The sequence below is a fragment of the Salminus brasiliensis genome, chromosome 22 (genome assembly GCF_030463535.1).
Source record: "Salminus brasiliensis chromosome 22, fSalBra1.hap2, whole genome shotgun sequence".
NCBI classification, from domain to species: domain Eukaryota; kingdom Metazoa; phylum Chordata; class Actinopteri; order Characiformes; family Bryconidae; genus Salminus; species Salminus brasiliensis.
In genome coordinates this window covers 32,684,269-32,709,227 of record NC_132899.1, presented here as the reverse complement: position 1 = coordinate 32,709,227, position 24,959 = coordinate 32,684,269, and the positions used below count along the sequence as shown (strand labels likewise).

At 43.8% G+C, this 24,959-nt stretch overlaps 4 protein-coding genes across 4 annotated transcripts; all 4 read right to left on the bottom strand.

Annotated features, from left to right (window-relative positions):
- Window positions 1-2,952: 2,952 nt before the first annotated feature.
- On the bottom strand, window positions 2,953-3,780 carry LOC140544374 (testis-specific serine/threonine-protein kinase 6-like). Its single transcript, XM_072667894.1, has one exon. The coding sequence runs from the start codon at window positions 3,778-3,780 to the stop codon at window positions 2,953-2,955; it is 828 nt and encodes a 275-aa protein (XP_072523995.1).
- Window positions 3,781-10,125: 6,345 nt separating this feature from the next.
- LOC140543622 (testis-specific serine/threonine-protein kinase 6-like) lies at window positions 10,126-10,953 on the bottom strand. The gene has a single exon (XM_072666725.1). It carries the CDS (start codon window positions 10,951-10,953, stop codon window positions 10,126-10,128), a length of 828 nt encoding a protein of 275 aa, XP_072522826.1.
- A 6,194-nt stretch (window positions 10,954-17,147) lies between these two features.
- Window positions 17,148-17,975, bottom strand: LOC140543621 (testis-specific serine/threonine-protein kinase 6-like). The gene has a single exon (XM_072666724.1). The coding sequence runs from the start codon at window positions 17,973-17,975 to the stop codon at window positions 17,148-17,150; it is 828 nt and encodes a 275-aa protein (XP_072522825.1).
- Window positions 17,976-23,154: 5,179 nt separating this feature from the next.
- Window positions 23,155-23,982, bottom strand: LOC140543620 (testis-specific serine/threonine-protein kinase 6-like). Its single transcript, XM_072666723.1, has one exon. The coding sequence runs from the start codon at window positions 23,980-23,982 to the stop codon at window positions 23,155-23,157; it is 828 nt and encodes a 275-aa protein (XP_072522824.1).
- Between the last annotated feature and the right edge of the window lie 977 nt (window positions 23,983-24,959).

The window sequence follows — 24,959 nt, the reverse complement described above, 5'->3', positions numbered from 1 at the left end:
GAAACAGAAACAATAGGTTTAAAGTCCATTTGATGGACAAAAGTATGTGGACACCCTTTCTGATGATTGAGATACGGTGTTTCATCCACACAAGCTTCAGTTGTTCTACTGATAGGCTGCTTAAATGTTCAGTTGAAGGTGAGCTACATTTTTATTCTATTTTTATTACATTTTTATTACATTTTTATTATATTTTATTCTATTTTTATTGTATTTTTATTATATTTTTATTCTATGTTTATTATATTTTTATTAAATTTTTATTGTATTTTTATTGTATTTTTATTAAATTTTTATTATATTTTATTCTATTTTTATTATATTTTTATTATATTTTTATTATATTTTTATTAAATTTTTATTGTATTTTTATATTTTTATTCTATTTTTATTGTATTTTTATTATATTTTATTATATTTGTATTATATTTTTTTGTATTTTTATTATATTTTTATTATATTTTTTTGTATTTTTATTATATTTTTATTATATTTTTATTATGTTTTTATTGTATTTTTATCTGAGCAGAAACCTCTTCAGCGAGCTGCTCCTGCAGCCTCCGCAGCCTCTGCTTGCACATCTGGATGACTCGAGAGAGCACCTCCAACATTGCCTCCAGCAGCTCTCGCAGCTTCTCCTCGACCTCCTCGTTCTCCATGGGGGCGTGGACATCATCCTCCATCCTGGGATCGGCATCAGCATGACCAGCTTCACCAGGCTAGTCTACCAGTATGACCAGCTCCTGGCCAGCTTGACCGGTTCAGTCCAGTCTCTGGATTTTCCTCTCCACTGTCTCTGGATGCTCCGGAGTAGGATCTCATTCAGGTGACGTGTTTTGGACGTGTTGACCTTCCTGTTCTACCGTAGTTGTGTTCATGCACTGAATGCTGGGATATGTTGTGGGTTTGAGACCCGGGATCCACAAGCTGCCACTGTTGGGCCCTCGAGCAAGGCCCTTAACCCTCCCGACTGCCCCCCACTCCAGGTTAGGTAACTGAGGGGCTCTTGGCTAACTAGTAGGTAGAGTGTGTGTGTGTGTGTGTGTGTGTGTGTGTGTGAGTGTGTGTGTGTTGGTTTGAAGTGTAGTCCTGACCTGCAGCAGTGGTATTATCAGTTTTATTGGGATTATTATTCTGATGATTAGTGTGTAACTCTGACCGGGGGTCCGGGGGTCCTTGTTCTCCTCTCTTGTTCCTTTGTTGGTTTTGTTTGATGTGGCCTGTCTGAAGCTCGGCTTGTGGTCCTCGGTTCTCCTCATCCCCTTGTCCCTTCCGAGCACTGCTCAGTCGCCTTGGCTTTCCCCACCCAGCGTCCTGTTTTCCTCCCAGATCTCTGGTTTGTTATTTTGGCTCAGTCCTGCCTTAGTTGTCATTATTATTATTATTATTATTATTAGTGTATTGTTATTATTATTATTAGTGTATTATTATTATTATTAGTGTATTATTATGATTAATGTATTATTATTATTAGTGTATTGTTATTATTATTATTATTAGTTCATTATTATTAGTGTATTATTATTATTATTAATGTATTATTAGTAGTAGTAGTGTCTTATTATTATTATTATTAGTGTATTGGTATTATTATTATTAGTTTATTATTATTAGTGTATTATTATTATTATTATTAATGTATTATTATTATTATTAGTGTATTATGATCTTCTGTTTCTTCAAAGTGATCTAATGTGAGTTTAATCCTCAGACTCATCATAAAGATGAAGAGAGACGATCAATATCTAGGTTTTACTTTCAGTAGAAAACAGAAACATCCAGAACACATCAGTAAGGTAGAGCAGCACTTTATTATTGCTCAAAGACACACACACACACACACACACTCACACACACACACTCACACACACACACACACACACACACACACTCACACACACACACACACACGGTTCGGTTCGGTTCGGTTCGTTTCAGTTCGGTTCGGTTCGGTTTCGGTTCGGTTCGGTTCGGTTCGGTTCGGTTCGGTTCTGTTCGGTTCGGTTCGGTTTCGGTTCGGTTCCAGTCACTCCCCCACTGCTGCAAATTCACCATGGATCTCGTCTAGGTTCAGTCTGGACTCACTCCTCCAGGCTCACTTGGCAGAGTTCCCTCGGAAGAGCTTCCTCATCCTCCCTCGAAGTGATCGTGAGACTCTGAGGATCGGTGCTGCCACATATTTCTTAGCTGCCCTTTTAACTGCAGCACAAAGCGGACTACAGTCACAGCAGCCGGACTCCTCCCCGACAACCTCTGCACCAGCTCTACTGCCACTACCGTCTTCCTGGACTGGGTCGACTGGGTGTGGGTGGGAACTGCTGCCCTCGTCAACGACGGTCACGACGAATCTGCCGATGACTCTGGGGGCCCTGCAGAAGCAATGGGGAGATGTAGGCATTGTTAGTGAGCTGATTCTGTACAGTAGCTACGTCTAAACCTTGAGTGATCTTTATCATGGCGTAATATGGACACTTCACCAAGTGTGTGTGTCCTTAGTGACAGTGTTGCCAGACTGACTGTGTAAGAAATAATCAAGCAGACAAACTTACCGTGGGTTTTCCTCCGAACGCTGGATGACGCTCTGCTCATAGGTGTTGGTTGTGGAGGAGAGGAGACCGCTGGATGAGGACAGGCTGCTCCAATCCAGGTCCTGGTCCTCGCTGTCCTCACTGCGTTCTCCACTGTGTTCCCCTGCAGTTTCACACACTTGCACCTCCGGAGAGCTTTCAGACTCGGGGACGGATGAATTTGCAGAGTCGCTCCTGTTCCTGTTGATGAAAATACAGGTGATTGTAGCAAACTGTCCCACTGTCCCATTGAGAAATGCTGCTTTGTGAAAAGCCATTTATTTACTATAGCTAATCAATCAATAAAGGATCAATAAAAACAGTAATAAATAATACATGGATTATCAAAAGGACGCGACGCTGGAGTTCCAGCACAGCGCTCTACTTACTGCTCCTGCCTGGCCTGCATCCAAGGGTGGTTCGCCACGTTTCTCACCGAAGGCCGGGTGAAGGGATTGAAACGCAGCATGTAAGAAATGAAGGCCCGACAGGGCTCCTCCACCGCGACCCCACACGGATACTCCGCAGCTTTGCGCTGGAGCTGTGTGAGAGAACAGTGAGGGTCTGAACTGAAGGGCAAGAAGCCGGTGACCATCACGTACAGGATGACGCCCAGGCTCCAGACGTCACTCTTCAGGGGATCGTAGGGCCTGTTGAGAAGCACCTCAGGAGCGCAGTAGCAGCGAGTGCCACAGTAAGTCTGGCTGAGGGAAGGGTAGCCTCTTACAAAGCAGCCCAAGCCAAAGTCGGTCAGTTTGACCTGACCATCAGCGCTCAGCAGGACGTTCTCGCATTTCAGGTCTCGGTGGGCGATGTCCTGCTGGTGAAGATAGCCCACGGCATCGACGATCTGGGAGAACCACATCCTGGCCTGGTTAACGGGGAGGCGTCGGAGCGCCTTGATCTCGTGAAGGAGGTCGGTTGCGGCTACCTCCATCACAATGAAGACCTGTCCGTTGGGCATGTCGAAACTTTCGTGCACCTGAATGATGTGAGGGTGCCTCACTCTCTTTAGGATGGCGAGTTCCCGGGGCAACTGCTTCCAGGCGAAATCTGATGATTCCTTCCTGCGATCCATGATTTTAATGGCCACGTGTTTGCGGTGCCTCTGTGATGTGGCCAGTTTCACCGTGCCGAAGCCTCCTTCCCCGAGGTTGTACACCACCTCGTAGCCCAGGCTTCTCAGAACTCCACCTGCCTCATCTGCCTCCATGTTTACCACTCCTCCTGTCTCCATGGAGAAGCAGTTAGGAAAGCAACGTAGAAATGTTCCGTCTCGCTGCTGAATTCGGACTGAGCCACTGGGGGAGAACCCCCCCCTTTTATAGGCTCTGTGACATCATCAGTATGACATCACAATGGAGGAAGTGGAAGACTCGGGTCCCTGAGCTCAGTCCCCTTGTTGACTGTATACGACTGGATGTGCCCCTTTCCCTTACTTAAGCAGCACATGACCTCACTTGCAGTGATAGTACGGCTGAGTTGATTGAACACGGCCAGGCCTGTTTAGACTAAGCCATGTGCAATACCTGCTGAGGCCAGCAGGGGGAGCCTGAAAACCTCGTACCACTGCCGTGCAGAGGCCGTGTTCTCAAAGCCACACCTGGACCAGCTGTGTTTAAAGCTTTACATTACAGCTGTTCAGTCACCTGTTTTTATTCACATTGATTCAGAAAGGTCTCCAACTACCTGTTCAGGTGGAAAATCGAAAAATCTTATTTATTATTAATAATAATAATAATAATAATAATAATAATTAAGAATTAATAAAGGGGACGCTCAGGTTTTTCCTTTAGAATTTGAGTTTCTAGGCAAATAATGCGTCCATAATAATGAACAAGCTGTATAAAAATAAATAAATAAATAAATAAATGTAAAAAAATAATAAAAAAGTGAAGAATGAAGTTAAATTAAATTAAAAAAAAAATGTTTAAATGGTTATTAATGATTAATGAGAACAAACTTAGCAGTAAAATATTATATGTTACTTTAAATAATTCAAATAATTTCACAAATTCCTGCTGTTCGCAAATCAGCCTAAAAAATGTGAATAAATTTTGTGTAGATTATAGTGTTTATTATATTTATTTATATTTATATATATATATATATATATATGTATGTATGGCGTGCAATGGGAGGGGAGAGTACGTATGGTTGCAAACACAATGGGAAGAACACTTGAACCATTTATCAGAGTAGAAAAGAAGCCTGAAGTAACTTCTACAGGTATTAGACTGGTTCATCAGGAATTCTGCTGTATTCTTTTAATATGCCCACAAGAGGGCGCTCAACTACCATGTTGGTACTTCATCAGAGGTCTGCTCCCAATCATGACACCGTCCTTATTTAGTACCCAAAGTACTAAGCCTTTCATACATACACATTACCCATCAGACACTTCAGCCTGATAGATATAGATGTTTATGAATAGAAATGTTTATAAGTGCAACAGACTGTAAAGCCAAAGCTCCGAGTGGCTCAGCGCTCGAACCCACTACCGCTACGGCCTGGGGGTCGCAAATTCCAGTCCTGAGCCCTGAGTCCTTTCCCTCTGAGAGGGGCAACAGCTTCCACACAGCTTCCTTAATTCAGTCCAGTGTCTTCTTTAAGCACAGTCAGCCCCCTTTTCCTGCTAGCTGGGACCATGTACTCTATTTGGACAGAAGTATTGGGACACCAGCTCATTCATTGCTTTATGTGAAAATACTTTTTTTGGAGAGCGTTAGTGAGGTCAGGATGATGGATGATGACCACCACCCCACCTCATCATCCCCAACCGACCAGCTCATCCAATCAGAAGTACTGGATGGAGCTCCTCCACCATCATTCCAGAGAACACAGTTCCTCCACTGCTCCACAGCTCAATGCAGGGGGGCTTTTTACCCCTCTAGCCCACTGCTAGTATTAGGCAGCATGGTGCCCATAGGTTCATGCTTATCTGCTCCAGGGAGTCCTATTCTATTGGCAGTACTTCTCTACAGGGCCTAGACAAGCTATGTGTGTGTGTGTGTGTGTGTGTGTGTGTGTGTGTGTGTGTGTGTGCATTTGCACATCTGTGTCAGCAATGGATGCAGCTTAAAGCTCCTCTGATGGTGCTCCCACATCTGGTAGAGCAGTCTCACTTACAGCCACCCACCACCACCAGCCTTAACTACACCCACCACCACCACCAGCCTTAACTACACCCACCACCACCAGCCTTAACTACACCCACCACCACCACCAGCCTTAACTACAGCCAACCACCACCACCAGCCTTAACTACAGCCAACCACCACCACCAGCCTTAACTACACCCACCACCACCACCAGCCTTAACTACACCCACCACCACCACCAGCCTTAACTACAGCCAACCACCACCACCAGCCTTAACTACACCCACCACCACCACCAGCCTTAACTACACCCACCACCACCACCAGCCTTAACTACAGCCAACCACCACCACCAGCCTTAACTACACCCACCACCACCACCAGCCTTAACTACAGCCAACCACCACCACCAGTCTCACCTACAGCCAACCACCACCACCAGTCTCAAGTACACCCACCACCATCACCAGCCTTAACTACAGCCAACCACCACCACCAGCCTTAACTACAGCCAACCACCACCACCAGCCTTAACTACAGCCATCCTCCACCAATCTCACCTACAGCCAACCACCACCACCAGCCTTAACTACAGCCAACCACCACCACCAGCCTTAACTACACCCACCGCCACCACCAGCCTTAACTACCACCACCACCAGTCTCAAGTACACCCACCACCATCACCAGCCTTAACTACAGCCAACCACCACCACCAGCCTTAACTACAGCCAACCTCCACCAATCTCACCTACAGCCAACCACCACCACCAGCCTTAACTACAGCCATCCTCCACCACCAGCCTTAACTACAGCCATCCTCCACCAATCTCACCTACAGCCAACCACCACCACCAGCCTTAACTACAGCCATCCTCCACCAATCTCACCTACAGCCAACCTACTTGTCCTGTAGCCACTTAGCTAGCGGTCTCTCCTGGGGTCCTGAAGCTCCAGCGCGAGCGCCCTGTTGATGTCCTCTGCTGCCTGTCAGTGCAGGTTAGCCGTCTGAGCTGATGAGTGTTCGGGGTATTTAGCAACTCATAATAATAATATTAATAATAATAATAATAATAATAATAATATTATTAATAATAATGTTAATAATAATAATAATAATAATAATAATATTAGACCACATTCTAGATGATTTCTGATGGTGTATTATTTTATTAAAGGTGGTGAGAGAGGAGAAGGAGGTGAAGGAGGAGAGGGAAAAGGTGCTGAGATATTTAAGCTGCTCTGGTCCATCAGTATGACCAGCCGGACCAAACTGGTCAACCACCTCGGTCTCACTGATAGACCCTCTAAACCGTCCCTCCCAAAAAGAACCATGTGATGCCGTGCGGGTCAGGAGCTAAGTAAGCTGCTGGACCAGCTGGTTTACCAGCATTACCGGGGCGTTTCCCCCTGGACCACCAGCTTTTTCACCCACCTTGACCATCAAGGTCCAGCTTAGATCATCTGAAAGCAGCTGTTACCAGCTGATATGGATTTTTTTAGTCAGTGAAGAAACAGAAACAATAGGTTTAAAGTCCATTTGATGGACAAAAGTATGTGGACACCCTTTCTGATGATTGAGATACCGTGTTTCAGCCACACAAGCTTCAGTTGTTCTACTGATAGGCTGCTTAAATGTTCAGTTGAAGGTGAGCTACATTTTTATTCTATTTTTATTCTATTTTTATTACATTTTTATTATATTTTATTCTATTTTTATTCTATTTTTATTATATTTTTATTATATTTGTATAAAATTTTTATTGTATTTTTATTATATTTTTATTATATTTTTATTGTATTTTTATTATATTTTTATTGTATTTTTATTATATTTTAATTAAATTTGTATTGTATTTTTATTATATTTTTATTATATTTTTATTAAATTTTTATTATATTTTTATTGTATTTTTATTATATTTTATTATATTTTTATTATATTTTTATTATATTGTTATTCTATTTTAATTATATTTTTATTGTTTTTTTATATTTTCATTATATTTTTATGAAATTTTTATTATATTTTTATTGTATTTTATTGTATTTTTATTATATTTTTATTATATTTTTATTATGTTTTTATTGTATTTTTATCTGAGCAGAAACCTCTTCAGCGAGCTGCTCCTGCAGCCTCCGCAGCCTCTGCTTGCACATCTGGATGAGTCGAGAGAGCACCTCCAATATTGCCTCCAGCAGCTCTCGCAGCTTCTCCTCGACCTCCTCGTTCTCCATGTGGGCGTGGACATCATCCTCCATCCTGGGATCGGCATCAGCATGACCAGCTTCACCAGGCTAGTCTACCAGTATGACCAGCTCCTGGCCAGCTTGACCGGTTCAGTCCAGTCTCTGGATTTTCCTCTCCACTGTCTCTGGATGCTCCGGAGTTGGATCTCATTCAGGTGACGTGTTTTGGACGTGTTGACCTTCCTGTTCTACCGTAGTTGTGTTCATGCACTGAATGCTGGGATATGTTGTGGGTTTGAGACCCGGGATCCACAAGCTGCCACTGTTGGGCCCTCGAGCAAGGCCCTTAACCCTCCCGACTGCCCCCCACTCCAGGTTAGGTAACTGAGGGGCTCTTGGCTAACTAGTAGGTAGAGTGTGTGTGTGTGTGTGAGTGTGTGTGTGTTGGTTTGAAGTGTAGTCCTGACCTGCAGCAGTGGTATTATCAGTTTTATTGGGATTATTATTCTGATGATTAGTGTGTAACTCTGACCGGGGGTCCGGGGGTCCGGGGGTCCTTGTTCTCCTCTATTGTTCCTCTGTTGGTTTTGTTTGATGTGGCCTGTCTGAAGCTCGGCTTGTGGTCCTCGGTTCTCCTCATCCCCTTGTCCCTTCCGAGCACTGCTCAGTCGCCTTGGCTTTCCCCACCCAGCGTCCTGTTTTCCTCCCAGATCCCTGGTTTGTTATTTTGGCTCAGTCCTGCCTTAGATGTCATTATTATTATTATTATTACTGTATTATTATTATTATTAGTGTATTATTATTATTAGTGTATTATTATTATTATTATTATTAGTGTATTATTATTATTATTATTAGTGTATTATTATTATTAGGGTATTATTATTATTATTATTATTATTATTATTAATGTATTATTATTATTAGTGTATTATTATTAGTGTATTATTATTATTATTATTAATGTATTATTATTATTAGTGTATTATTATTATTATTATTATTAATGTATTATGATCTTCTTTTTCTTCAAAGTGATCTAATGTGAGTTTAATCCTCAGACTCATCATAAAGATGAAGAGAGACGATCAATATCTAGGTTTTACTTTCAGTAGAAAACAGAAACATCCAGAACACATCAGTAAGGTAGAGCAGCACTTTATTATTGCTCAAAGACACACACACACACACACACACACACACACACTCACTCACACACACACACTCACACACTCACACACACACTCACACACACACACACACACACACTCACACACACACGGTTCGATTCGGTTCAGTTCGGTTCGGTTCGGTTCAGTTCGGTTCGGTTCGGTTTCGGTTCGGTTCCAGTCACTCCCCCACTGCTGCAAATTCACCATGGATCTCGTCTAGGTTCAGTCTGGACTCACTCCTCCAGGCTCACTTGGCAGAGTTCCCTCGGAAGAGCTTCCTCATCCTCCCTCGAAGTGATCGTGAGACTCTGAGGATCGGTGCTGCCACATATTTCTTAGCTGCCCTTTTAACTGCAGCACAAAGCGGACTACAGTCACAGCAGCCGGACTCCTCCCCGACAACCTCTGCACCAGCTCTACTGCCACTACCGTCTTCCTGGACTGGGTGTGGGTGGGAACTGCTGCCCTCGTCAACGACGGTCACGACGAATCTGCCGATGACTCTGGGGGCCCTGCAGAAGCAATGGGGAGATGTAGGCATTGTTAGTGAGCTGATTCTGTACAGTAGCTACGTCTAAACCTTGAGTGATCTTTATCATGGCGTAATATGGACACTTCACCAAGTGTGTGTGTCCTTAGTGACAGTGTTGCCAGACTGACTGTGTAAGAAATAATCAAGCAGACAAACTTACCGTGGGTTTTCCTCCGAACGCTGGATGACGCTCTGCTCATAGGTGTTGGTTGTGGAGGAGAGGAGACCGCTGGATGAGGACAGGCTGCTCCAATCCAGGTCCTGGTCCTCGCTGTCCTCACTGCGTTCTCCACTGTGTTCCCCTGCAGTTTCACACACTTGCACCTCCGGAGAGCTTTCAGACTCGGGGACGGATGAATTTGCAGAGTCGCTCCTGTTCCTGTTGATGAAAATACAGGTGATTGTAGCAAACTGTCCCACTGTCCCATTGAGAAATGCTGCTTTGTGAAAAGCCATTTATTTACTATAGCTAATCAATCAATAAAGGATCAATAAAAACAGTAATAAATAATACATGGATTATCAAAAGGACGCGACGCTGGAGTTCCAGCACAGCGCTCTACTTACTGCTCCTGCCTGGCCTGCATCCAAGGGTGGTTCGCCACGTTTCTCACCGAAGGCCGGGTGAAGGGATTGAAACGCAGCATGTAAGAAATGAAGGCCCGACAGGGCTCCTCCACCGCGACCCCACACGGATACTCCGCAGCTTTGCGCTGGAGCTGTGTGAGAGAACAGTGAGGGTCTGAACTGAAGGGGAAGAAGCCGGTGACCATCACGTACAGGATGACGCCCAGGCTCCAGACGTCACTCTTCAGGGGATCGTAGGGCCTGTTGAGAAGCACCTCAGGAGCGCAGTAGCAGCGAGTGCCACAGTAAGTCTGGCTGAGGGAAGGGTAGCCTCTTACAAAGCAGCCCAAGCCAAAGTCGGTCAGTTTGACCTGACCATCAGCGCTCAGCAGGACGTTCTCGCATTTCAGGTCTCGGTGGGCGATGTCCTGCTGGTGAAGATAGCCCACGGCATCGACGATCTGGGAGAACCACATCCTGGCCTGGTTAACGGGGAGGCGTCGGAGCGCCTTGATCTCGTGAAGGAGGTCGGTTGCGGCTACCTCCATCACAATGAAGACCTGTCCGTTGGGCATGTCGAAACTTTCGTGCACCTGAATGATGTGAGGGTGCCTCACTCTCTTTAGGATGGCGAGTTCCCGGGGCAACTGCTTCCAGGCGAAATCTGATGATTCCTTCCTGCGATCCATGATTTTAATGGCCACGTGTTTGCGGTGCCTCTGTGATGTGGCCAGTTTCACCGTGCCGAAGCCTCCTTCCCCGAGGTTGTACACCACCTCGTAGCCCAGGCTTCTCAGAACTCCACCTGCCTCATCTGCCTCCATGTTTACCACTCCTCCTGTCTCCATGGAGAAGCAGTTAGGAAAGCAACGTAGAAATGTTCCGTCTCGCTGCTGAATTCGGACTTAGCCACTGGGGGAGAACCCCCCCTTTTATAGGCTCTGTGACATCATCAGTATGACATCACAATGGAGGAAGTGGAAGACTCGGGTCCCTGAGCTCAGTCCCCTTGTTGACTGTATACGACTGGATGTGCCCCTTTCCCTTACTTAAGCAGCACATGACCCCACTTGCAGTGATAGTACGGCTGAGTTGATTGAACACGGCCAGGCCTGTTTAGACTAAGCCATGTGCAATACCTGCTGAGGCCAGCAGGGGGAGCCTGAAATCCTCGTACCACTGCGCTGCAGAGGCCGTGTTCTCAAAGCCACACCTGGACCAGCTGTGTTTAAAGCTTTACATTACAGCTGTTCAGTCACCTGTTTTTATTCACATTGATTCAGAAAGGTCTCCAACTACCTGTTCAGGTGGAAAATCGAAAAATCTTATTTATTATTAATAATAATAATAATAATAATAATTAAGAATTAATAAATGGGACGCTCAGGTTTTCCCTTTAGAATTTGAGTTTCTAGGCAACTAATGCGTCCATAATAATGAACAAGCTGTATAAAAATAAATAAATAAATAAATAATAAAAAAGTGAAGAATTAAGTTAAATTAAAATGGTTATTAATGATTAATGAGACCAAACTTAGCAGTAAAATATTATATGTTACTTTAAATAATTCAAATAATTTCACAAATTCCTGCTGTTCCCAAATCAGCCTAAAAAATGTGAATAAATTTTGTGTAGATTATAGTGTTTATTATATTTATTTATATATATATGTATGTATGGCGTGCAGTGGGAGGGGAGAGTACGTATGGTTGCAAACTCAACGGGAAGAACACTTGAACCATTTATCAGAGTAGAAAAGAAGCCTGAAGTAACTTCTACAGGTATTAGACTGGTTCATCAGGAATTCTGCTGTATTCTTTTAATATGCCCACAAGAGGGCGCTCAACTACCATGTTGGTACTTCATCAGAGGTCTGCTCCCAATCATGACACCGTCCTTATTTAGTACCCAAAGTACTAAGCCTTTCATACATACACATTACCCATCAGACACTTCAGCCTGATAGATATAGATGTTTATGAATAGAAATGTTTATAAGTGCAACAGACTGTAAAGCCAAAGCTCCGAGTGGCTCAGCGCTCGAACCCACTACCGCTACGGCCTGGGGGTCGCAAATTCCAGTCCTGAGCCCTGAGTCCTTTCCCTCTGAGAGGGGCAACAGCTTCCACACAGCTTCCTTAATTCAGTCCAGTGTCTTCTTTAAGCACAGTCAGCCCCCTTTTCCTGCTAGCTGGGACCATGTACTCTATTTGGACAGAAGTATTGGGACACCAGCTCATTCATTGCTTTATGTGAAAATACTTTTTTTGGAGAGCGTTAGTGAGGTCAGGATGATGGATGATGACCACCACCCCACCTCATCATCCCCAACCGACCAGCTCATCCAATCAGAAGTACTGGATGGAGCTCCTCCACCATCATTCCAGAGAACACAGTTCTTCCACTGCTCCACAGCTCAATGCAGGGGGGCTTTTTACCCCTCTAGCCCACTACTAGTATTAGGCAGCATGGTGCCCATAGGTTCATGCTTATCTGCTCCAGGGAGTCCTATTCTATTGGCAGTACTTCTCTACAGGGACTAGACAAGCTATGTGTGTGTGTGTGTGTGTGTGTGTGTGTGCATTTGCACATCTGTCAGCAATGGATGCAGCTTAAAGCTCCTCTGATGGTGCTCCCACATCTGGTAGAGCAGTCTCACTTACAGCCACCCACCACCACCAGCCTTAACTACACCCACCACCACCAGCCTTAACTACACCCACCACCACCACCAGCCTTAACTACAGCTAACCACCACCACCAGCCTTAACTACACCCACCACCACCACCAGCCTTAACTACCACCACCACCAGTCTCAAGTACACCCACCACCACCACCAGCCTTAACTACACCCACCACCACCACCAGCCTTAACTACAGCCAACCACCACCACCAGCCTTAACTACACCCACCACCACCACCAGCCTTAACTACAGCCAACCACCACCACCAGTCTCACCTACAGCCAACCACCACCACCAGTCTCAACTACAGCCAACCACCACCACCAGTCTCAAGTACACCCACCACCATCACCAGCCTTAACTACAGGCAACCACCACCACCAGCCTTAACTACAGCCAACCACCACCACCAGCCTTAACTACAGCCATCCTCCACCAATCTCACCTACAGCCAACCACCATCACCAGCCTTAACTACAGCCAACCACCACCACCAGCCTTAACTACAGCCAACCACCACCACCAGCCTTAACTACAGCCATCCTCCACCAATCTCACCTACAGCCAACCACCACCACCAGCCTTAACTACAGCCATCCTCCACCAATCTCACCTACAGCCAACCACCATCACCAGCCTTAACTACAGCCAACCACCACCACCAGCCTTAACTACAGCCAACCACCACCACCAGCCTTAACTACAGCCATCCTCCACCAATCTCACCTACAGCCAACCACCACCACCAGCCTTAACTACAGCCATCCTCCACCAATCTCACCTACAGCCAACCACCACCACCAGCCTTAACTACAGCCATCCTCCACCAATCTCACCTACAGCCAACCACCACCACCAGCCTTAACTACAGCCATCCTCCACCAATCTCACCTACAGCCAACCACCACCACCAGCCTTAACTACAGCCATCCTCCACCAATCTCACCTACAGCCAACCACCACCACCAGCCTTAACTACAGCCATCCTCCACCAATCTCACCTACAGCCAACCACCACCACCAGCCTTAACTACAGCCATCCTCCACCAATCTCACCTACAGCCAACCACCACCACCAGCCTTAACTACAGCCAACCACCGTCCCTCCCAAAAAGAACCATGTGATGCCGTGCTGGTCAGGAGCTAAGTAAGCTGCTGGACCAGCTGGTTTACCAGCATTACCGGGGCGTTTCCCCCTGGACCACCAGCTTTTTCACCCACCTTGACCATCAAGGTCCAGCTTAGATCATCTGAAAGCAGCTGTTACCAGCTGATATGGATTTTTTTAGTCAGTGAAGAAACAGAAACAATAGGTTTAAAGTCCATTTGATGGACAAAAGTATGTGGACACCCTTTCTGATGATTGAGATACGGTGTTTCAGCCACACAAGCTTCAGTTGTTCTACTGATAGGCTGCTTAAATGTTCAGTTGAAGGTGAGCTACATTTTTATTCTATTTTTATTCTATTTTTATTACATTTGTATTATATTTTATTCTATTTTTATTATATTTTTATTATATTTTTATTATATTTGTATTAAATTTTTATTGTATTTTTATTATATTTTTATTATATTTTATTGTATTTTTATTATATTTTTATTGTATTTTTATTGTATTTTTATTATATTTTAATTAAATTTGTATTGTATTTTTATTATATTTTAATTATATTTTTATTAAATTTTTATTATATTGTTATTCTATTTTAATTATATTTTTATTGTTTTTTTATTATATTTTTATTATATTTTTTTGTATTTTTATTATATATTTTTGTATTTTTATTATATTTTTTTGTATTTTTATTATATTTTTATGAAATTTTTATTATATTTTTATTGTATTTTTATTGTATTTTTATTATATTTTTATTATATTTTTATTATGTTTTTATTGTATTTTTGTCTGAGCAGAAACCTCTTCAGCGAGCTGCTCCTGCAGCCTCCGCAACCTCTGCTTGCACATCTGGATGACTCGAGAGAGTACCTCCAACATTGCCTCCAGCAGCTCTCGCAGCTTCTCCTCGACCTCCTCGTTCTCCATGGGGGCGTGGACATCATCCTCCATCCTGGGATCGGCATCAGCATGACCAGCTTCACCAGGCTAGTCTACCAGTATGACCAGCTCCTGGCCAGCTTGACCGGTTCAGTCCAGTCTCTGGATTTTCCTCTCCACTGTCTCTGGATGCTCCGGAGTAGGATCTCATTCAGGTGACGTGTTTTGGACGTGTTGACCTTCCTGTTCTACCGTAGTTGTGTTCATGCACTGAATGCTGGGATATGTTGTGGGTTTGAGACCCGGGATCCACAAGCTGCCACTGTTGGGCCCTCGAGCAAGGCCCTTAACCCTCCCGACTGCCCCCCACTCCAGGTTAGGTAACTGAGGGGCTCTTGGCTAACTAGTAGGTAGAGTGTGTGTGTGTGTGTGAGTGTGTGTGTGTTGGTTTGAAGTGTAGTCCTGACCTGCAGCAGTGGTATTATCAGTTTTATTGGGATTATTATTCTGATGATTAGTGTGTAACTCTGACCGGGGGTCCGGGGGTCCGGGGGTCCTTGTTCTCCTCTCTTGTTCCTCTGTTGGTTTTGTTTGATGTGGCCTGTCTGAAGCTCGGCTTGTGGTCCTCGGTTCTCCTCATCCCCTTGTCCCTTCCGAGCACTGCTCAGTCGCCTTGGCTTTCCCCACCCAGCGTCCTGTTTTCCTCCCAGATCTCTGGTTTGTTATTTTGGCTCAGTCCTGCCTTAGTTGTCATTATTATTATTATTATTATTATTTTTAGTGTATTATTATTATTATTATTAGTGTATTATTATTATTATTATTTTATTAGTGTATTATTATTATTATCAGTGTATTATTATTATTATTATTTTTATTAGTGTATTATTATTATTAGTGTATTATTATTATTATTATTATTAGTGTATTATTATTATTATTATTATTAGTGTATTATTATTATTATTATTAGTGTATTATTATTATTATTAGTGTATTATGATCTTCTTTTTCTTCAAAGTGATCTAATGTGAGTTTAATCTTCAGACTCATCATAAAGATGAAGAGAGACGATCAATATCTAGGTTTTACTTTCAGTAGAAAACAGAAACATCCAGAACACATCAGTAAGGTAGAGCAGCACTTTATTATTGCTCAAAGACACACACACACACACACACACACACTCACACACACACACTCACACACACACACACACGCTCACACACACACACACACTCACTCACACACAAACACACACTCACACACACACACACACACACACACACTCACTCACACACAAACACACACTCACACACACACACGGTTCGGTTCGGTTCAGTTCGGTTCGGTTCGGTTCAGTTCGGTTCGGTTCGGTTTCGGTTCGGTTTCGGTTCGGTTCCAGTCACTCCCCCACTGCTGCAAATTCACCATGGATCTCGTCTAGGTTCAGTCTGGACTCACTCCTCCAGGCTCACTTGGCAGAGTTCCCTCGGAAGAGCTTCCTCATCCTCCCTCGAAGTGATCGTGAGACTCTGAGGATCGGTGCTGCCACATATTTCTTAGCTGCCCTTTTAACTGCAGCACAAAGCGGACTACAGTCACAGCAGCCGGACTCCTCCCTGACAACCTCTGCACCAGCTCTACTGCCACTACCGTCTTCCTGGACTGGGTCGACTGGGTGTGGGTGGGAACTGCTGCCCTCGTCAACGACGGTCACGACGAATCTGCCGATGACTCTGGGGGCCCTGCAGAAGCAATGGGGAGATGTAGGCATTGTTAGTGAGCTGATTCTGTACAGTAGCTACGTCTAAACCTTGAGTGATCTTTATCATGGCGTAATATGGACACTTCACCAAGTGTGTGTGTCCTTAGTGACAGTGTTGCCAGACTGACTGTGTAAGAAATAATCAAGCAGACAAACTTACCGTGGGTTTTCCTCCGAACGCTGGATGACGCTCTGCTCATAGGTGTTGGTTGTGGAGGAGAGGAGACCGCTGGATGAGGACAGGCTGCTCCAATCCAGGTCCTGGTCCTCGCTGTCCTCACTGCGTTCTCCACTGTGTTCCCCTGCAGTTTCACACACTTGCACCTCCGGAGAGCTTTCAGACTCGGGGACGGATGAATTTGCAGAGTCGCTCCTGTTCCTGTTGATGAAAATACAGGTGATTGTAGCAAACTGTCCCACTGTCCCATTGAGAAATGCTGCTTTGTGAAAAGCCATTTATTTACTATAGCTAATCAATCAATAAAGGATCAATAAAAACAGTAATAAATAATACATGGATTATCAAAAGGACGCGACGCTGGAGTTCCAGCACAGCGCTCTACTTACTGCTCCTGCCTGGCCTGCATCCAAGGGTGGTTCGCCACGTTTCTCACCGAAGGCCGGGTGAAGGGATTGAAACGCAGCATGTAAGAAATGAAGGCCCGACAGGGCTCCTCCACCGCGACCCCACACGGATACTCCACAGCTTTGCGCTGGAGCTGTGTGAGAGAACAGTGAGGGTCTGAACTGAAGGGCAAGAAGCCGGTGACCATCACGTACAGGATCACGCCCAGGCTCCAGACGTCACTCTTCAGGGGATCGTAGGGCCTGTTGAGAAGCACCTCAGGAGCGCAGTAGCAGCGAGTGCCACAGTAAGTCTGGCTGAGGGAAGGGTAGCCTCTTACAAAGCAGCCCAAGCCAAAGTCGGTCAGTTTGACCTGACCATCAGCGCTCAGCAGGACGTTCTCGCATTTCAGGTCTCGGTGGGCGATGTCCTGCTGGTGAAGATAGCCCACAGCATCGACGATCTGGGAGAACCACATCCTGGCCTGGTTAACGGGGAGGCGTCGGAGCGCCTTGATCTCGTGAAGGAGGTCGGTTGCGGCTACCTCCATCACAATGAAGACCTGTCCGTTGGGCATGTCGAAACTTTCGTGCACCTGAATGATGTGAGGGTGCCTCACTCTCTTTAGGATGGCGAGTTCCCGGGGCAACTGCTTCCAGGCGAAATCTGATGATTCCTTCCTGCGATCCATGATTTTAATGGCCACGTGTTTGCGGTGCCTCTGTGATGTGGCCAGTTTCACCGTGCCGAAGCCTCCTTCCCCGAGGTTGTACACCACCTCGTAGCCCAGGCTTCTCAGAACTCCACCTGCCTCATCTGCCTCCATGTTTACCACTCCTCCTGTCTCCATGGAGAAGCAGTTAGGAAAGCAACGTAGAAATGTTCCGTCTCGCTGCTGAATTCGGACTGAGCCACTGGGGGAGAACCCCCCCCTTTTATAGGCTCTGTGACATCATCAGTATGACATCACAATGGAGGAAGTGGAAGACTCGGGTCCCTGAGCTCAGTCCCCTTGTTGACTGTATACGACTGGATGTGCCCCTTTCCCTTACTTAAGCAGCACATGACCTCACTTGCAGTGATAGTACGGCTGAGTTGATTGAACACGGCCAGGCCTGTTTAGACTAAGCCATGTGCAATACCTGCTGAGGCCAGCAGGGGGAGCCTGAAAACCTTGAACCACTGCGCTGCAGAGGCCATGTTCTCAAAGCCACACCTGGACCAGCTGTGTTTAAAGCTTTACATTACAGCTGTTCAGTCACCTGTTTTTATTCACATTGATTCAGAAAGGTCTCCAACTACCTGTTCAGGTGAAAAATCTAAAAATCTTATTTATTATTAATAATAATAATAATAATAATTAAGAATTAATAAAGGGGACGCTCAGGTTTTCCCTTTAGAATTTGAGTTTCTTGGCAACTAATGCGTCCATAATAATGAACAAGCTGTATAAAAATAAATAAATAAATAAATAAATAAATGTAAAAAAAATAATTAAAAAATGAAGAATGAAGTTAAATTAAAATGGTTATTAATGATTGATGAGATCAAACTTATTTTTTGGTTGCTGAGATGTTGCTAGGTGGTTGCTATGTTGTCCCAGGTCGTTGGTATGGTGTCCCATGTGGTTGCTATTGTTTTGCTTGGTGGTTGCTATGGTGTTGCTAGGTGTTTGCTATGTTGTTCCAGGTGGATGTTATGTTGTTGCTAGGTGGTTGCTATGTTGTCCCAGGTCGTTGGTATGGTGTTGCTAGGTGGTTGCAATGGGGTTGCTAGGAGGTTGCTATGGTGTCTCAGGTTGTTCCTATGGAGTTGACAGGTGTTTGCTATGATGTTGCTAGGTGGTTGCTATGGTGTCCCAGGTGTTTTTATGGTGTTCCTAGGTGTTTGTTATGGTGTCACAAGTAGGTGCTATAGTGTCACAGGTTGTTGCTATAGCATTGCTGGGTGGTTGCTATGGTGTTGCTTGGTGGTTGCTAAGGTGTCACAGGTGGTTACTATGTTTTTGCTTAGGTATCTCAAGTGGTTACTTGAAGATACACCTTAACATAAACTCAGTACTACCTTAAAAGAAGTTCCACCTTAAAATTCAGCATCAGTGTAAACTCAGTACTACCTTAAAAGAAGTTCCACCTTAAAATTCAGCATCAGTGTAAACTCAGTACTAGCTTAAAAGAAGTTCCACCTTAAAATTCAGTGTCAGGGTGAACTCAGTACTACCTTAAAAGATGTTCCACCTTAAAATTCAATATCAGTGTTAACTCAGTACTACTTTTAAAGAAGTTCCAACTTAAAATTCATTCAGTGTCAGGATAAACTCAGTACTACCTTAAAATACGTTCCACCTTAAAATTCAGTGTCAGGGTAAACTCAGTACTACCTTAAAATATGTTCCACCTTAAAATTCAGTGTTAGTGTAAACTCAGTACTACCTTAAAATACGTTCCACCTTAAAATTCCATGTTAGTGTAAACTCAGTACTACCTTAAAATACTTTCCACCTTAAAATTAAGTGTCAGGGTAAACTCAGTCCTACATTAAAAAAAAAAAAAAAAAAAAAATCTAGTAATAATAATAATATTAATAATAATAATAATAATGTTAATAATAATAATGTTAATAATAATAATAATAATAATAATAATAATGTTAATAATAATAATAATAATAATAATAATAATAATAATATTAGACCACATTCTAGATGATTTCTGATGGTGTATTATTTTATTAAAGGTGGTGAGAGAGGAGAAGGAGGTGAAGGAGGAGAGGGAAAAGGTGCTGAGATATTTAAGCTGCTCTGGTCCATCAGTATGACCAGCCGGACCAAACTGGTCAACCACCTCGGTCTCACTGATAGACCCTCTAAACCGTCCCTCCCAAAAAGAACCATGTGATGCCGTGCTGGTCAGGAGCTAAGTAAGCTGCTGGACCAGCTGGTTTACCAGCATTACCGGGGCGTTTCCCCCTGGACCACCAGCTTTTTCACCCACCTTGACCATCAAGGTCCAGCTTAGATCATCTGAAAGCAGCTGTTACCAGCTGATATGGATTTTTTTAGTCAGTGAAGAAACAGAAACAATAGGTTTAAAGTCCATTTGATGGACAAAAGTATGTGGACACCCTTTCTGATGATTGAGATACGGTGTTTCAGCCACACAAGCTTCAGTTGTTCTACTGATAGGCTGCTTAAATGTTCAGTTGAAGGTGAGCTACATTTTTATTCTATTTTTATTCTATTTATATTACATTTTTATTATATTTTATTATATTTTTATTATATTTTTATTATATTTGTATTACATTTTTATTGTATTTTTATTATATTTTTATTATATTTTATTGTATTTTTATTATATTTTTATTGTATTTTTATTATATTTTAAATAAATTTGTATTGTATTTTTATTATATTTTTATTATATTTTTATTAAATTTTTATTATATTTTTATTGTATTTTTATTATATTTTTATTATATATTTTTGTATTTTTATTATATTTTTTTGTATTTTTATTATATTTTTATGAAATTTTTATTATATTTTTATTATATTTTTATTGTATTTTTATTATATTTTTATTATATTTTTATTATGTTTTTATTGTATTTTTATCTGAGCAGAAACCTCTTCAGCGAGCTGCTCCTGCAGCCTCCGCAGCCTCTGCTTGCACATCTGGACGACTCGAGAGAGCACCTCCAACATTGCCTCCAGCAGCTCTCGCAGCTTCTCCTCGACCTCCTCGTTCTCCATGGGGGCGTGGACATCATCCTCCATCCTGGGATCGGCATCAGCATGACCAGCTTCACCAGGCTAGTCTACCAGTATGACCAGCTCCTGGCCAGCTTGACCGGTTCAGTCCAGTCTCTGGATTTTCCTCTCCACTGTCTCTGGATGCTCCGGAGTAGGATCTCATTCAGGTGACGTGTTTTGGACGTGTTGACCTTCCTGTTCTACCGTAGTTGTGTTCATGCACTGAATGCTGGGATATGTTGTGGGTTTGAGACCCGGGATCCACAAGCTGCCACTGTTGGGCCCTCGAGCAAGGCCCTTAACCCTCCCGACTGCCCCCCACTCCAGGTTAGGTAACTGAGGGGCTCTTGGCTAACTAGTAGGTAGAGTGTGTGTGTGTGTGTGAGTGTGTGTGTGTTGGTTTGAAGTGTAGTCCTGACCTGCAGCAGTGGTATTATCAGTTTTATTGGGATTATTATTCTGATGATTAGTGTGTAACTCTGACCGGGGGTCCGGGGGTCCGGGGGTCCTTGTTCTCCTCTCTTGTTCCTTTGTTGGTTTTGTTTGATGTGGCCTGTCTGAAGCTCGGCTTGTGGTCCTCGGTTCTCCTCATCCCCTTGTCCCTTCCGAGCACTGCTCAGTCGCCTTGGCTTTCCCCACCCAGCGTCCTGTTTTCCTCCCAGATCCCTGGTTTGTTATTTTGGCTCAGTCCTGCCTTAGATGTCATTATTATTATTATTATTATTATTATTAGTGTGTTATTATTATTATTAGTGTATTATTATTATTATTATTATTAGTGTATTATTATTATTAGTATTAGTGTATTGGTATTATTATTATTAGTTTATTATTATTAGTGTATTATTATTATTATTATTAGTGTATTATTATTATTATTATTAGTGTATTATTATTATTATTATTATTAATGTATTATCATTATTATTATTATTATTATTATTATTATTATTCATGTATTATTATTATTAATGTATTATTATTGTTATTATTAGTGTATTATTATTATTATTATTATTAGTGTATTATGATCTTCTGTTTCTTCAAAGTGATCTAATGTGAGTTTAATCCTCAGACTCATCATAAAGATGAAGAGAGACGATCAATATCTAGGTTTTACTTTCAGTAGAAAACAGAAACATCCAGAACACATCAGTAAGGTAGAGCAGCACTTTATTATTGCTCAAAGACACACACACACACACACACACACACACTCTCACACACACACACACACACACACTCACACACACACACACAAGGTTCGGTTCGGTTCGGTTCGGTTCGTTTCAGTTCGGTTCGGTTCGGTTTCGGTTCGGTTCCAGTCACTCCCCCACTGCTGCAAATTCACCATGGATCTCGTCTAGGTTCAGTCTGGACTCACTCCTCCAGGCTCACTTGGCAGAGTTCCCTCGGAAGAGCTTCCTCATCCTCCCTCGAAGTGATCGTGAGACTCTGAGGATCGGTGCTGCCACATATTTCTTAGCTGCCCTTTTAACTGCAGCACAAAGCGGACTACAGTCACAGCAGCCGGACTCCTCCCCGACAACCTCTGCACCAGCTCTACTGCCACTACCGTCTTCCTGGACTGGGTCGACTGGGTGTGGGTGGGAACTGCTGCCCTCGTCAACGACGGTCACGACGAATCTGCCGATGACTCTGGGGGCCCTGCAGAAGCAATGGGGAGATGTAGGCATTGTTAGTGAGCTGATTCTGTACAGTAGCTACGTCTAAACCTTGAGTGATCTTTATCATGGCGTAATATGGACACTTCACCAAGTGTGTGTGTCCTTAGTGACAGTGTTGCCAGACTGACTGTGTAAGAAATAATCAAGCAGACAAACTTACCGTGGGTTTTCCTCCGAACGCTGGATGACGCTCTGCTCATAGGTGTTGGTTGTGGAGGAGAGGAGACCGCTGGATGAGGACAGGCTGCTCCAATCCAGGTCCTGGTCCTCGCTGTCCTCACTGCGTTCTCCACTGTGTTCCCCTGCAGTTTCACACACTTGCACCTCCGGAGAGCTTTCAGACTCGGGGACGGATGAATTTGCAGAGTCGCTCCTGTTCCTGTTGATGAAAATACAGGTGATTGTAGCAAACTGTCCCACTGTCCCATTGAGAAATGCTGCTTTGTGAAAAGCCATTTATTTACTATAGCTAATCAATCAATAAAGGATCAATAAAAACAGTAATAAATAATACATGGATTATCAAAAGGACGCGACGCTGGAGTTCCAGCACAGCGCTCTACTTACTGCTCCTGCCTGGCCTGCATCCAAGGGTGGTTCGCCACGTTTCTCACCGAAGGCCGGGTGAAGGGATTGAAACGCAGCATGTAAGAAATGAAGGCCCGACAGGGCTCCTCCACCGCGACCCCACACGGATACTCCGCAGCTTTGCGCTGGAGCTGTGTGAGAGAACAGTGAGGGTCTGAACTGAAGGGCAAGAAGCCGGTGACCATCACGTACAGGATGACGCCCAGGCTCCAGACGTCACTCTTCAGGGGATCGTAGGGCCTGTTGAGAAGCACCTCAGGAGCGCAGTAGCAGCGAGTGCCACAGTAAGTCTGGCTGAGGGAAGGGTAGCCTCTTACAAAGCAGCCCAAGCCAAAGTCGGTCAGTTTGACCTGACCATCAGCGCTCAGCAGGACGTTCTCGCATTTCAGGTCTCGGTGGGCGATGTCCTGCTGGTGAAGATAGCCCACGGCATCGACGATCTGGGAGAACCACATCCTGGCCTGGTTAACGGGGAGGCGTCGGAGCGCCTTGATCTCGTGAAGGAGGTCGGTTGCGGCTACCTCCATCACAATGAAGACCTGTCCGTTGGGCATGTCGAAACTTTCGTGCACCTGAATGATGTGAGGGTGCCTCACTCTCTTTAGGATGGCGAGTTCCCGGGGCAACTGCTTCCAGGCGAAATCTGATGATTCCTTCCTGCGATCCATGATTTTAATGGCCACGTGTTTGCGGTGCCTCTGTGATGTGGCCAGTTTCACCGTGCCGAAGCCTCCTTCCCCGAGGTTGTACACCACCTCGTAGCCCAGGCTTCTCAGAACTCCACCTGCCTCGTCTGCCTCCATGTTTACCACTCCTCCTGTCTCCATGGAGAAGCAGTTAGGAAAGCAACGTAGAAATGTTCCGTCTCGCTGCTGAATTCGGACTGAGCCACTGGGGGAGAACCCCCCCCTTTTATAGGCTCTGTGACATCATCAGTATGACATCACAATGGAGGAAGTGGAAGACTCGGGTCCCTGAGCTCAGTCCCCTTGTTGACTGTATACGACTGGATGTGCCCCTTTCCCTTACTTAAGCAGCACATGACCCCACTTGCAGTGATAGTACGGCTGAGTTGATTGAACACAGCCAGGCCTGTTTAGACTAAGCCATGTGCAATACCTGCTGAGGCCAGCAGGGGGAGCCTGAAAACCTCGTACCACTGCGCTGCAGAGGCCGTGTTCTCAAAGCCACAACTGGACCAGCTGTGTTTAAAGCTTTACATTACAGCTGTTCAGTCACCTGTTTTTATTCACATTGATTCAGAAAGGTCTCCAACTACCTGTTCAGGTGGAAAATCTAAAAATCTTATTTATTATTATTAATAATAATAATAATAATAATAATAATAATTAAGAATTAATAAAGGGGACGCTCAGGTTTTCCCTTTAGAATTTGAGTTTCTAGGCAACTAATGCGTCCATAATAATGAACAAGCTGTATAAAAATAAATAAATAAATAAATAAATAATAAAAAAGTGAAGAATTAAGTTAAATTAAAATGGTTATTAATGATTAATGAGACCAAACTTAGCAGTAAAATATTATATGTTACTTTAAATAATTCAAATAATTTCACAAATTCCTGCTGTTCCCAAATCAGCCTAAAAATGTGAATAAATTTTGTGTAGTTTATAGTGTTTATTATATGTATTTATATTTATATATATATATATATGTATGTATGGCGTGCAGTGGGAGGGGAGAGTACGTATGGTTGCAAACTCAATGGGAAGAACACTTGAACCATTTATCAGAGTAGAAAAGAAGCCTGAAGTAACTT